This window comes from Agelaius tricolor, unplaced genomic scaffold, assembly GCF_023055355.1.
Source record: "Agelaius tricolor isolate 1412-34295 unplaced genomic scaffold, bAgeTri1.0.p SCAF_17, whole genome shotgun sequence".
Classification (NCBI taxonomy): domain Eukaryota; kingdom Metazoa; phylum Chordata; class Aves; order Passeriformes; family Icteridae; genus Agelaius; species Agelaius tricolor.
In genome coordinates this window covers 12,082,501-12,097,079 of record NW_027269277.1, presented here as the reverse complement: position 1 = coordinate 12,097,079, position 14,579 = coordinate 12,082,501, and the positions used below count along the sequence as shown (strand labels likewise).

At 43.9% G+C, this 14,579-nt stretch overlaps 2 protein-coding genes across 3 annotated transcripts in view; both read right to left on the bottom strand.

Annotated features, from left to right (window-relative positions):
• Positions 1 to 8,912, bottom strand: part of TBC1D8B (TBC1 domain family member 8B) — a 28,069-nt gene extending 19,157 nt beyond the window's left edge. For both annotated transcript variants that reach the window (XR_011681576.1, XM_071442483.1), the window contains exons 1-4: positions 8,723 to 8,912; positions 3,356 to 3,466; positions 1,185 to 1,303; positions 337 to 562 (exon numbers count right to left, since the gene is read on the bottom strand). Coding sequence is in view for 1 of the 2 variants with exons in the window: in XM_071442483.1 (XP_071298584.1) it covers positions 337 to 562; positions 1,185 to 1,303; positions 3,356 to 3,466; positions 8,723 to 8,852 (586 nt within the window). In the remaining variant the exon portion in view is untranslated. The remainder of the gene's footprint in view (positions 1 to 336; positions 563 to 1,184; positions 1,304 to 3,355; positions 3,467 to 8,722) is intronic.
• A 4,920-nt stretch (positions 8,913 to 13,832) lies between these two features.
• RNF128 (ring finger protein 128) overlaps positions 13,833 to 14,579 on the bottom strand; it is a 22,120-nt gene continuing 21,373 nt past the window's right edge. The window contains exon 7 of the mRNA XM_071442482.1: positions 13,833 to 14,579. This exon is cut by the window's right edge and continues 676 nt beyond it. The gene's annotated coding sequence lies outside the window, so the exon portion shown is untranslated.

Here is a 14,579-nt window from a genome sequence, read left to right as displayed (position 1 = left end):
TATTAAGCCTGTGTGTGAAGAAATAACTGTAATCCTCATAGAGTTAATACTGCAGCATGAACTAAAGGTGATGGACAACTTTTTGCTACAGTTAACTTCTGGAAGCCTGCCTTCTCTCTGAAGCTTGAATTGAGGAAGCACAATAATGGATATTGAGTAGTGTGTTACACAAATGTATGCATTTCCATAAATTATGTTGGCAGTTTCTGCTCATCTCTGTAGACATCTGTTCACATGCCAAAGCAGCTCCCTTAGCACACAGGAAGAACTCCTCCTAATCTGAAAGATGAGCAGTGCAGCATGAAGGGACACAGCTCAGCATCAAGGCTTACTTACCTTCTGCTCCAAGCAAAAAGGAGTAGAAGCTCAGGAAGTTGGTACTGAGGTACAGCCATCCTTGACAGGGCACTCTGCCCTTCCAGTAACTGCATGAGTAGTAGGTAATCAACTTCTCCTGCTCTGGCAATCCAAAGCACTTCTCAAACTTCATAAGGCCTTCACGAAACTTCTCAGGATCATCTTCTCTTACAAAAGAATATTTTCCCTCTTCAGCAATCAAACCCTACAACAAAAAAATCACATTACTTTATGCATGTGTCCATGTGGGTGGTTGTCATATATGCACCTGCATGCACACAGCACAGCATTCTTCCAACAGGAGAGCAAGTTTTAGAAGGGGAAGAAGAGTCTGAGAATCAAATCAAGGTCACAAATAAAATGTGCTATTTCTATTTCAGACTCATCCTCCAAGTCTCCAACACAGCTTAGGCAAGACACACATTCCTGTATCTCCTCCTCTGAAACAGACATATTTTCCTCACTTAATCCCAAGAGTTCCTGGGCTAAATATTTAGCATATATGGAGAAAAAAAAAAAAAAGAGACCATATGCTTCCCAGGCACTGTTAAAATTACTGTGAAATAATTTATCAACAGTTTTAGACCACTATGTAAAGGCATTTGATGTGTCATTTACTAAGTGGAGTTTATGTCCAACAATCTTACTTAGCTATGGGCAGAGACACAGGAACAATGGCACATGTTAAAGTGAGGAGTCACATGCTACTCAATCAGAACAGGCAGCATTGCAAAGCTGTGCTTGAATATTCTATAGAGAACATATTATTTGTGTACAGTTAAAGGAAAAAGAATACTTAGCCTTTCCCAATTATGCCTGTTACTTACTCTTATCTTTCCCTGGACAAAGCTTGTAATGTCTTCATTTGAATCAAACACTGATAGAGTCTTCATAACATTGTGCTCCAGCCACTCCCAATGTTCTGTTATTTCTTCTCTGCTGGATCCTATTGAAAAAGAAAGTATTACTTTAAATTAGGACAGACTTCAATCATTTCACCAAAACTATTCATCAAGAGAATACTTAGCAAATTCCTGAGTCACAGAGCAATTTAGATATACAAGTCAAAATCACAAGTCTTAAATTTCTTGTTACCTCTTGTGAACACTGAAAATGTATTCAGTGTACATGAAACATATGCACTGCTGTGTTTTTATCTTTCAAGTCCTTCATGCAGCTCTATTTCTGGCCATTAAATCCAAAAGCATCTCAGCTTTGTCAACATTATGTGGCTCAGTGCAGAAGCCTGAGTTGGACTGACAGCTCCTTCCTGTCAGCAGCACCTCCCCAACACAGACAGCACAGCACCACTGCCACACTCCCAGTTTAACAGGCCAGAATATGGGAAATGTGAGACCAAACCCACGAGGCTCAGCAGGAAATTAAATCTGTGCCTTTGATATCCTCAGCTTTGATCACTGGCCCACAACAGTTTCCAGAGCAGAACTTCAAGACTCAGGCCTGCTGTGCAAAATCCCTTACACGTGTGAGGATGTACAGCAAACATCACTGGAACCAGGGAGGCAGCAAGGACTGAGATGCCACGAGTGAAACTGCAGGGTTTCAGCACATTCAAAACAGAGTCAGTGCTTTAAAGGCAGTGAGCACCATCAGATGCTGGGGGACAGTGAAAGAACTTACACAGGTTTGAATAAAGGCATTCTAGAATGTAAATTAATTTATTCTCCACAAGAATGCTCACCAATCAAAGCAGGCAGTGTGATCACGTATGTTGATACCCTCAAGCAAGAACACACCTTGAACAATTGCTTTTTTTCTCAGCTTACTTTGTAAAGGGTAATTAACCAACTTTCAATGCACTCCATAGAATTAAAGTGACCCTGTGAATGAATAAAAATTGCTCTAAATATAGTTAAATAAACTGTACTACACTGGGTGGATTTGCAGCTACACTTAACAAATTATATGAAGAGTAATTAACATATCAATTACATCTCAAAAGTAATTCTTTTTCTCAGACTACACATGTAGGCCAATTATTTGAGTCACAATGTGAATCAGAGGCACAGAGGTGACCTAGAAATAAGGAAAGTTTTTTGTCATTGTTTAAATGGTTTAAGAGCATTGTTTCAGACCTGTAATATGTAATAGCAGGAACAAAGTGTCAACCTTTGAATTTCTTCACAGAAGAAACAATCTAACACAATTAGAACAATTATATTATGTAGCTTTCTGTTGTAAAGTGTATCTATGCCTCACAAAATCTATATAAATTCAGCCCTAAAATGAAGATTGCCCTTTGTATTTTCCCAAGGGCTGACCTGATGGCAGTAGAATTCCCCAGAGGACACTTCTAACATGCATATTACTTTTTGATAGCCTATCACCAAGACTGACTTCTTCAGAAGTGGCCCTGAAATGTTATTAATTATCAATTCACAAACTGTTCAAATTCTTTAAGGCTGCTCTTTTAAAGTGACATAAATTAAAGCCACAAGAACAAATCCGTATTTACTTTTCCATTCCCTGTTGATTAGTAACACAACATGAGAAAGAGATAGAACTTGAACTACAAGAGCAACAGATAGAAGGAAGAATTCATCTCTGACCATGACTGTGAACCTGAATGTTTTAACATGCAGAGACAAAGCAAACAAAAATATTAGGATAAGCATCTACTGTTACTCCTACCTACAGCACAGTTTGGAATAAGCTGAGATGAGCTGGGACCATCTCCTGAACTGTGTCAAGTTATCCTTGCACCTTTCAAAAGAAAACACTGTGTCTCTGTCACTGACACAGTGCCCAAAGGCTTTGGTATCTGAAGGGCTCCTGCAGAAATCAGGCAATAAAAAGGTGTAATAGGGAGAGTCCATAGATCTATTCTGAAAAACCGGAACCACACTGTGCTGTCAAGCTCAGGCTTGCAAATGCTTTTACACCATTCAGAGGTCACGAGAAGGAGTGGCAATGTGAGAGGAGTAAGGCAAGGAGGAGCCCCAGGCGCTGCAGCTGCTGTGCCCGGGCTGGTACGTACCGCACGCGATGGACCAGTACACCTGCGAGTCGGGCGTCTGGTGCAGGATGCGGAACGGGGCCACCTTGGACGTGGAGTCCAGCACTGCATCCAATGTTCCCACAAGGAGACCTGGTGTGTCCAAGAAAAGTACACAGCACAGTGAAACTTGAGTTCTGAAATGCACACTCCCCTCTGATTCCTTCCTTGGGGAGCAGGAACGCTGCCCAAGTAAGGATTAATGAACTCTGAGAAAATAAAAAGCACAATTGAGAAGAACACAAAGTATTCCCAGAGGAACTTCTCTGGGATGTGATATTTTGATCCAGTAAAAGCCATGAGGCACAAATGAGGGTGAAGAAGTTTCTTGAGATGGCCCCTGTGAAGTGACAGCCATGCAGTATGTGTGAAACCAGAGCACAACCAGGGCAGTCCCAGCCTTCAGTGAGCACAACCAGTAATTGAACTACCTCTTAATTAGTCAGTTACTGTTGTTCTGTTTTCCAGGCACAGGAAAGAGCCCTTCAAGACCATAATTGGCTGTCACCTCCCTGCCACTAAGTATTGAATTAGCTCCCATTAAATAGGGTTCAGAAGAAAATATACTAATTTCACTAAAAAGATAAACTTCATCTCTCCAGAACCAGGACAAAAACATTGTCTGGGAAAATGAGGGTGCATTTCATAATGACTCAAAACCATTCTCTCTCACTGTGCAGTAGGAAAGATATTAGCCTAGATATCTTAATCAATCCTTTAAAATCTAAAAATCAGGAAATTCTAAAAGAAGAAAAATCAATACTGAAAGAACAATTGAAACTTTTGGTTCCTGATGCACCATAAAATCTTTTCTTGTTACAACAGAAACAAAAATACAATTAACAGGATCTTATGCTTCTTTCCTGCATTTCCTATGTTTGCCCCCTTCTAGCATGGCCACAGAAACAGAAAATTCAATTGAAGCAAAGTTACCAAAGCAATCACACTGGGCTCTTAGCCTCCTACAGAAGAACAGAAAAATAAGAGATGAGATTACCCAAAAAATCATGATACAATTACTCAAGGAGCTGCTGTAAAGTCTGTTTCAGCAACCTGTTGAGATCGTGGAGGAAAAGCCTTCCAAATAAATGCCAGTAGAGAGCTGGAATACAAAACTAACATAGCCCTTACAGAACCTTTATATCTTTAAATACCCTTCCCTGTTTAACAGAAAATGATTTTTTGATTTTGGTTTTTAATATTCTGTAGAAGCACTAGATTTAGACAACTTCAAATGCATCCCTCAAAAGTTATTTTGGAATTTTTATGTTGGCTACTTTGGGACTTTGGGTTTCACTTTCTTTCCATTAACCCCCTCCCAAATTATGAAAAATATAAGTTGTGAAAGAATACAAGGAAACAAAATAAAGCAGAATTTATAAGTCTATACACTTATCCTCAGAGCATGGTCTTCCTGAGGATACACTTTCAGCATAGAGCCTGTGGGACTACATCACTGTGGCTATTCAAGTTTCAAATGTCTTTGCTTCTCCTCAAAAACATGGAAGTAAATAATTACAACAAACCACCAAAAAACCCCCAAAACCAACAAGAAAAACAAAGCAAAACCACACAAAAAAACCAAACAAAAAATCCACAACCAGAGCAGCAATTACATCTCTGGTTTTGTCTGCAATTAACAGATTGTAAACTGCTGTTGGAAAGTAGAATTATTTTGTAGTTCCTGACTGAAGACAGACATTGAATAAGTAACAACATTTATGTCTGTTTAAGCAGCTTTTGCTTACTGAATGAGTCATGACACTGAGCTGATCTCAAAGATGGCTTTGCTTCAGCAAATATTGCATTATTTCATTCACAAATCTCCTAATAATATTTTCTCTTATAATATACAGTACAAGGATATTATTCACCATTTATAAGGCTAACTCAGCTTGAGCCAATGGTTAGCACAGTGCACTAGAAAGGAGCACTCCTCAAAATGCCATCACAGCTCCTGTCTCCTTGGAAGGTCATCAGATTTCAGACACAGTGAACTGTACCAGGTGAGTATCCATCACCTCAGCATTGCCAGTCATGAATGGGATCCAGACTACAGGTTAGAGCCCCTTAGTACAGAACAAACTAATTCCATGGCTATGGACACTGCCATAACTGTGAGGAACAAGCAGAGGCTCACTCATCTTCTCATCCTAGTCCTGAAAGTCCTCCACAAGCTGCCAGTGTTTGGAATTCTGCATTATTGGTCAGGGTTGCTGTATCCTCAAGTTCTTGTGTGTTTCTCCCCAGGCACTCCCTTGGATTGCTATTTCCCAATGGGAACCAAGGGACAACTTACAGGGGGTCCCTACTTACATCTCTGCCTAAAACTAGAGTTTTTCCTGAGGATTCCACCTAATCATCCTCCTGCTTTGCTCAGAGAATGACTTCAGTTGTATCTATGAAAAGTGATGCACACTTATATGGAAAAAAGGCTCCGCTTTTAGAAAACATTCTCAGTTTCATAGCTGCCTGAGTAAAACAACTGGGAAATACCTAGATGTTTCACTAAATAGAGTAAAATACTCTAGAAACCAAAATAAAGGGCAAGGATCCAGAACAGCTTTGAAATACAGATGTGTCATTCCCAAGATGTCTCTAAAAGACTTGGTTAGAAAAATATCAACATTAGCTCAGAGACATGTCACAAAAAAAACAGCATTGAAATTTCAGTGAAAGGTTGGAACCTTGTGACACCAAATACTCATGTGCAAAACTACTCCCAGCATACCCATCTCCTAATCAAGGTCCTTCCTAAACCAGAAGCAAAGCTAGAGCTCTGTGACCAGCATGCTTCATCTCACTAGACCTGAGTTACAGCACACATATTCACAACTATATTCTTATCCATCCACTCTGAAAACCTGATCAGCTCTCCCAGAGTGGCTCTGCAGGAGACAGAACAACCAGAGGACATGTCAGACAGCACACTTTGGGACAGCCCTCTGCATGATGAATTATTCACCCAAGGGAGCACCACTCACACAGGTTACAGCATCTGAATCCTTCAGGAGCTCTAAAACAGAGAATGAAGTCTGAAGCTAAGCAGGTAAACATCTGCAGGGAGGGAGGCAAGGCTGAGCACAGTCAGGACAAGGTTGTTGGACCTGTTCACAAGTCATCCACACAAGCAAACTCAGAAGGGTGGTGTGTGTGCACACAAGCCACAACAGCTCCCTGTGTCACCTACAGACCACAAACTGGTCCTGCCCCTGTCAGTCCAGAGGGGTCTTACAAACAAACCCAACTGCAGACTGCATTCTATTCCTAGGACAGCACCAGAATTCCCAGCCTTCCTCCAGGTAAGCACCTCTGTTGACATCTGTCTTTTGCTCCTTTTTCTGTACCTTTCTCCAGGTACTGGCTGCTTCCCCAAAACTTCCCTCCTTAGAGCCTGTCCTGCCCACTGTACTCCTGTACCTTTGGGAATCCTTAGTCACCTCCCCATTAGTGCTATTCAAACCCTGCAGCACTGCCCATCTTTGTCTCCACTCCTGTCCTCAGGCATTGTGACTCTTCCCTTGTGACTCCTGCACTGCTGCCTCCCTCTTTTCACTCCTCAGTGCTGCCAGTCACCTCAGGCCTGGTCTCACCAGCTGTAAAATGCTCTCCAGGAGAACAGGATTGTACATTTGGGATGATTTCATAACACAGCAGCTGTGCTTTGCTTTTTCCTAAAGAAGTGCTAATTTTCTCAAGCGACATGCAGCAATATCAAATTAATGCTGGCTTATACCTAGGAGGTTTGAATATTTCCAAACCTGCTAACACAAATGTAATTGCAGTTTTATGCAACTGTCTTGTTAATCTTTCTTAATCACAATTTTAATTCAAGAACATCTCACTCCTTTTGTTTCTGTCCAGGGAAAAAGGTAACTTGCACAGAAGAATCTAAGAATTTACAGGAAAAGTTGCAGAAATAAAATGTGCAATGCTACAGCAAAAAAAGCATACTACAGCAACTATCCCATCCAAGTGTTTTTCCCACACTGTCAACAGCCACCAAGAGCAGGAAAGCAGTTACAGAAACCTCACCTTCACCAAAACCCAAAGGGCACTTGCAGGGCCAGCTGTCAGCCTATGAGGAGGTTTTCAGAAGAACAACTTATTCCAGTTCTCATTGTTCCACTTTAATCACAATCCTTCAATGAATTTTATCATGCAGAAAGTGAACCTTCATAGCAACTTGGTTTCCTTGGCTTACAAATAAATCAAGGTAGAGAACAGGCCATCAAGCCTGATCCCCACAAGACTTCCAAGCTCACAATATATCACCCTTAGTTCTAAGCCAAGGCCTGACATCACCTATCTGCTTATAATACTATGATATGCATAGCAACCTGGGATTTTGGGATGCTTTCTTTCACACTTTTCACATGCCCTGCCAGTGGTTCAGATGCCAATGAAGAATGCCCCACCTCCAGCTGCAAGGGCCATTTCTATATCTGAAATTCACCAGCCAGAAGTTTGCACCTTGCGGTTTTATTCAATAAAATTAATAAATGTTCCCACACGACAATTATACCTTATGTTTAACACAGCTTGCTTCAGGATGACACGAATTAGAGAAAGCCTAGAAAAGCTACAGAAATGCAAAACACTCGAGAACCACATCCCACTGGGGAATGACTTTCTGCTGATTCCCTGTAGCATTTCTCCTTGACAGGGTCAATGACAGACGCACCAGTCTCTGGAGGAGTCGGTTCTAGTCAGAATAGCTGCCACTATCACAGAGGTCTCAGCAGCAGCTGGGGCCCCTGCAGTGCCTGATGATACAATCAGGCAAGAATTATAAATAGAAACTCAGCTCCATACCTTGAAGTTCTCATGGAATAAACTTTATTATACGATGATCAATTTCCTGTCCCACTCCTCTGTCACTCTCCTGACCCACCAAATCACCTGCTTGCTTTTAAAAGAGCAATCCGAAATGCCTGAGCAGGAGTTCATCTCAAGCAGCCCCAGAAAAAGGGATTTGGAAACGAGCATCTTGCCAGCAAAGCAAGACAGATCAGTCCTTCTTCAGACGCGTCCACTTGCACCGAGCTGCCCATGAGCCGTGCGGAGCTCCGCCGGAGCAGAGGCTCCGCAGCCGGTGCCGGGGCTGCGCTGCCCACGGTGCCCCGGGCATGCGGAGCGCCCGCCGCCCCAGCCCTGCCCGCTGCCCGTGCCCGCCGGACCCCGCTGCCCTGGCAAAGGAAGGCGGGAAGAGCCCCATGAGAAACCCAGGAAGGGCCGGGGCTCCAGAACCCGAGCGAGTCCCCTTCCCGCCCCTCTGGCTGGGAGTCCTGGGGCTGACAGACCCCGTCCTCCCGCTCCAGCCCTGCCCTGGCCCCACGGGGGCAGTACCTGCTAGCCCGCCTCCGCCCTCCTCGCCATAGCCCCGCCGCCTCTGCAGCACGAAGTACTGGTTGGAGCGCTCCTGCACCCACAGCTTGAGGGCATTTTTCAGCAGCACCTCCTCGGGCTTCAGCCACATCGCGCGGCCCCTCACGGCGCAGCGCTTCCAGCGCCGTGCCCGCTCCGCGCTCGCAACCGCGGTGCCAGGCAGGGGAAGGCGGCGCTCCCAAAGCATGCTGGGAGCTGAAGTCCTTACCGCCAGGGAGCCGCTCTGCACTGCTGCAATAGGACTACAACTCCCGTCGGCTGTGCGCTCCCCTGCCGCGGGACTACAGCTCCCGTCGGGTCCTGCGCGCTCCGTGCCGCGTGGCGAGGCGGGGCTGCTCCGCCCCGTAAGCCCCGGCGGCCTGTTCCGGATCGGGGTCCCGGCTGTGCGGTGCCCCGGAGCGGGGGCCGGTAGTCCAGGCTGTGTGTGCCCCGGAGCAGGGATCTGGGGTCCCTAGTCCCGCCAGTGTGTGCCCCGGAGCGGGGGCGGGGGTCCGGGCCGTGCGGTGTCCCGGAGCGGGGAGCGGGGCCGGGGTCCCTTATCCCGGCTGTGTGCCCGGGAAGGGGATCGGGGGTGCCGGGTCCCAGCTGTGCGGTGCCCCGGAGCAGGGATCGGGGGTCCCTAGCCCCGGCTGTGTGCCCGGGGCGGCTCCTGTGCTCTCCCGCACACAGCCCTGCCCCGCTGCCCCTGCCCTGCCCCGGCGCGGCTGAAGCCGTCGTGCCCGCTCTGCCCATGGCACGAGTCCCGTTTTCATTTCTGGCCAAGCCTGAGCCCATTCTCAGACAGACGGACGGGACAGACAGACAGACGTCACTGGGCACGGGCTTTGGCGCCCAGGTGTGTTTTCCACTGCAGGTGGGGTTTGGTGCGCAAAGAGGCTGCCAGAAAGCACAAACAAAGCTTCAGAGGGCTGTACGCCCCACTGCCTGCTCTGCTCAGTCTCTGATGCCCAGGACTTCCCAGAATTGCCATTTTTTCCCACCTCCATGTTAAGATTCACTCCTGCTCCTAACGCAATGTCATTCAGTACAAATTGAGTGACTAAGTCTTCCTGATTCCCAAGAACTTCTGTGCACTTTCCTTAGCACTCTATTTCCAGCATAATTGACCTTCCTAAGATTTCCAAGGATAATACTTTATTGATTGTGTGTCATACAAAAATTCAGCAGCCAGTTGTTTAAATTCAGCCTCTGCTTTGAGCTCTTTCTAAAAAAAAATTATGCCCATTATGCACTAATTGTACATTGCAACCTTGGCATTTTTGCTTTATACTGCCTTCCTTCATGCTTTTCAATAGTACTTCACTACCAAAAATGCTGCTGCTAGCACTGGGCTATTTGTGAGCACAGGCACAGTGAAGTTTTGCCAAGCAGCCACAGAAATTATTTGGCAATGCCCATCTACTTCCAGCTGCACAAGCTATCACCTACAGAAGGAGCAGTGTGAAAGCAGACCCAAGTGTGCAATCACAACTCACAGGAAGCTTCAAAACTGGGTGAATTGCACTGGCATAAGACTTTTCTTCCTTTTCAGTCACTCGTTGCACCAAAGCAATGGAACCTGCAGAACTGAAGAGCTGTACTTTGGGGACTGGATATAGATTTAACTATTGCAATTCTTTTACTCGTTTTTATAACAGAAGAGGAAGCAACAAATTTCTGGTGGTCTATCTTTACTAGAAGGGAAAAATAAAATAAAAGTCATTAGCCAGCACATGGTAGCAAACACAAATCAAAATTAATGAGAGTCCCTGATACCCTGGCACCCAGCTCTTCATGAGGCAGAGTCTTCAATCCCCCACCTGGAGCCACAGTAACAGACATTGCTGGGGATTGACCAGGTGAATTGATTGAGTGGTTCCTGCATGGCTCCTGCTCCTCTAAGAGCATTCCCTGAGAGAGTGTTTACCATTTAATTTTCTCCAATTACACAAGCCCCCTGGACACAGGAAATTAAGGACCTAACACAGATCTTCTAGTTCTGATGCTAATTTTTAGGACAGATGCCCTTGGCATTTCCTACCTTTCCTTTGGTGACTCACACACACACTGGACACATTAGGACATGTGTTACTTGCTTATATAACATTCAAACTTTGTTAATTGGTTAATATTTAACAGTAAAATGCTACTGCTTGGAAAATGTCTGTCTTGTGTTTCTCACCATGTTTCAAAGTCTTGAATGTCTTTCTCTTTTCCAGTTCCCTCAGGCACTGGATTCTTAATCAAATAATGTTCAGATGCAAAGAGTGCTCCTCTATGGACATGGAGGAATTTATTTATAGCCACTTGAAAACCTTTTTAATCAGTGCACAATCGTGCTACAGTGTAATCAATGCCTTCTATAGCAACACAGATCTATTTAGTGCTGCAGAATTTTTCTTTCACTTATTCAAGACTTATCCTAGAAATTGTAAATTATGTCCCTCAAATAACCATGTCAAGATTACATAAATAAATAGCTAAATAAATGTTGGCTTCACTCTGTATCAGTTGAACAACCAGTGCAGAGTTGCTCTAAGAGAATTACCTAATTTTTAGTTCACACTGCATGAACACTGTAATTTGATTTCAACTTTCTCTTGAAACCAAAATTAATTGCTGAAGGCAGTAGATTTCCTTTAATCTCTTCCAAAGTGCAGACATTACACCCCTGCAGGAGAGGAGCCCCATTCACATGTGGACAGGAAAGGCATCAGTCTAAACTTGAGGGAAAAGGCAGGGCTACCTTCTGTGCTGGTGTGTTAAACATGGAAAGAAATTACATTAAATCACACAGGCAAGGTAGATGTCTTTATTTATTATGTCCAACTGTAAGGTCGCTTGAGAAGTGCAGAATTTTCCTCTGAAGACTGAGATGGACTAAATCTCTCCATTTTATGAAGAGTCCAACTGCCCTGATGGCTCAAACTGCTTTTATATATTTGCAGCCCTCATCACAAGTCCTGCTTTTCCCTTTAAACAAAATTCTCATCTGAAACTATATTTCTATAGGGACACCTGAAAATTTTCCTCAAGATGAGAAAACTGTACTATTTTGATTTGAAATTTATAATGAAGCCCTGCTGTTGTAAAGCCTGAATCACAAGAGAGCACAGTAATCCAGCACCAAGGCTTCCTCTCCTGCAGGGATAAAACAGCTTTCCCAGTCCCTCTTTGAGAGCACACAAGTGTTTGACTGAAGTGTTTAGATCAGAGCATTCCTGAGGGACAGGGGTAACTCCCTCCCTTTCCCTGAAGGAGTGAGCAAACACTTGGAGTGATGCCAGAGCCTGTTCAGTTTGCTCTTTGGGGACAGAAGAATTGACATGTCTGTGTGACTCAGAGCGAATATTAACACAGTCAACAGGCAGACATTTTAGCAACTGCACCACCTGTGGGCTCATTATGTCCATTTTCTTAGACATGAGCAATAGTATATCTATAGAAACCCCCAAAACTATTGCACAATAACAGCAGGTTTTTATTGCTTTTCAGGAAAAACCCTAGCCCCAGGCACACTCCTGTTGGCTTCTTGCTTAGAGGAAAGAGTCTGTCATGCCACAGCACACACACACAAACAAATATACACATGACCCAGAGACATTCTAACCTGTGGCATCACCAAAAAAAAGTGAACATTTTGCTGCACAGTCCCCTCAGTAAGGTTGGTAAAGACAGCTGCTATCCATGGAACTTGGAAATACAAAAAAGTGAGAGTGGATCTTCGAAATTTCTTTAAGGCAGTCTGACAGCAACAGACTCAGGTTTAGTATCAAAACAGTGCTCATGAAGGTGTTCAGCCAAGTTTAGTATCAAGATGGTGTTCACTTTCATTTTCAAACCAAATCCCTTGCATAGCTACTAATTACAGACAAATCTGCACAGATAAGAACACGGCAGACTTGCAGCAGCTCACACACTGCTCAGGTACCGACCCTGCATGTGCTCCTTTAGCAGTGGTCACATTTGATATGAGAATCCCTCTGGAAATTTCCTTCTGAAATAAATCTCTCTCTGAAAATTAGCATAAGTGCCCTGAGCAAGCAAGCCTGGCTAGAGAGATCACATAGACTTCATCTGATCCTACAGATGACAGGTTCATCCATGGGAGCTTCTGCTCAGTTCTCCAGTGGTGCATCCCTTGAGAAAGGGCTGTGCATTCACCTCACCCTTAGAAATACAAGTACTGGGGGAAAGGCAGTTTGTTACTCTAAAAAGGCAGTAAATGTAAAGCTTGAATTCTATAAACAAAGCAACCCAAAAAGTGCCTTTCAATGTATTGAATTAATCTGAATCCCTTCCCTTGTTTTCCTTGAACATCAGATTTTGCTCCTATTGAACACAAAACTGGCATCATGAGTCTGTACCCTCCAAGATTCTACTACATTGCGGCTTACACACCACAATAAATTTATACCAACTTTGTTAAATGGAAATGGAATGAAGTGATCAGAGGCTGCCTGTTTACTGCTTGGCTGTTCCTTTCACTGCTCTGCACTTCAGAGGTAGAATAAAAAGGCAATCACAGCAAATGACAGCTTCAGAGTAGAGCCTGATTACAGTCAGCTTTGCAACTGGAGCTCAGAGCCAACTGGTATTTTCTAGACTAGACTTGGAACTGAGCTATAAGGAAATACAAGACTTAACAGCTCCCAAACCAGCCAGAACAGAACAAAGGACAAGAAATAATTTTTAAATGTTTTTTCCTCAAAGCAAACATAGACTTTGGAGTAAGGAAGGGATGCTGAGCAACCTGACAAAGGAAAAGTGAGATGCAGCCAGTCTGGTCTGAAGTTCACAGGGCAGACTGCCTTGTGCTGAATATGCCTACAAGCACAATTCAGCAGCTCACTGAACACATCTAAGATGGCTGGATTTTCCTTACAGCTACTAGGTTTCAGCATCTCAACACACTTTCAATCCATGTAACAGTAGCATCCTGCACGTAACTAGCACTCCCTATTCCAATTACTTTGAGCAAACACTGCTTCTTTTTGGCCTCCCAAAGGAAGGATATGTTTCAAGGTTGTGGGACAGGGCAAATTCAGCATCTGCTTCCATGAGAACTGATAATATTTTATGTCAGTCGGGATCATCAAAAATAGTGCTTTATTTACATTTTCATATTCAAATTCAATACAAATTATGAAATATTTACAACCATTTCATTTGTACTATAGCTACGAAAATGCATTGCTTTCCCCCCCAGATTCTTAAGTTATTTATTTGAGGCTCTAAGACAAAATCCTACTAAACAATAGAAACTAGTCAAAGATGCAGAGGTAAAAAAATAAAGTGCATTTAGAAGATGTCCTTAGTTACCTTCCCTGGACAAGGCCAAGTCACTTACTACTGAGGCAGCCAGTGTTCCTACTTGACCCCATCTCAACTCCACACAGAGGACAGACAGCTTCTCCAGCCCTCTGTTACACTCACAGGACATTAGCTCTCCCTGCAGCTTGTGCACTTGAGCAAGACAATGTACAGCAACAGTCAGCATTTTTCAGAGACTGCATCATTTCTGAGCAAAACACAGGAGATCCTTTTGTAAGAACTATCTTTTCATCTTCAGCTGAGTCTTTCCTGAAGTCATCCCAGACTCCCACAAAGCCAGGACTCTGCCACATTGCTGGTGCTAGAGATGGTCACAGCTCCTCAAATCACTTGAGGATCTTTCAGACTGACAAACTAACGAGGTTTGAAAAGTTCCTGCAGTTGTTCCCTTTACAGTAAGTGAGATTTGGCCTGTCAGCTTGCAGCTCTCTTTTCTTCCCCTTTAGGAATGTGTGGTTGGCAGGCTGGAGTTGAGAGGTAGAGAATCAGTTGGTTACTAGAGAAC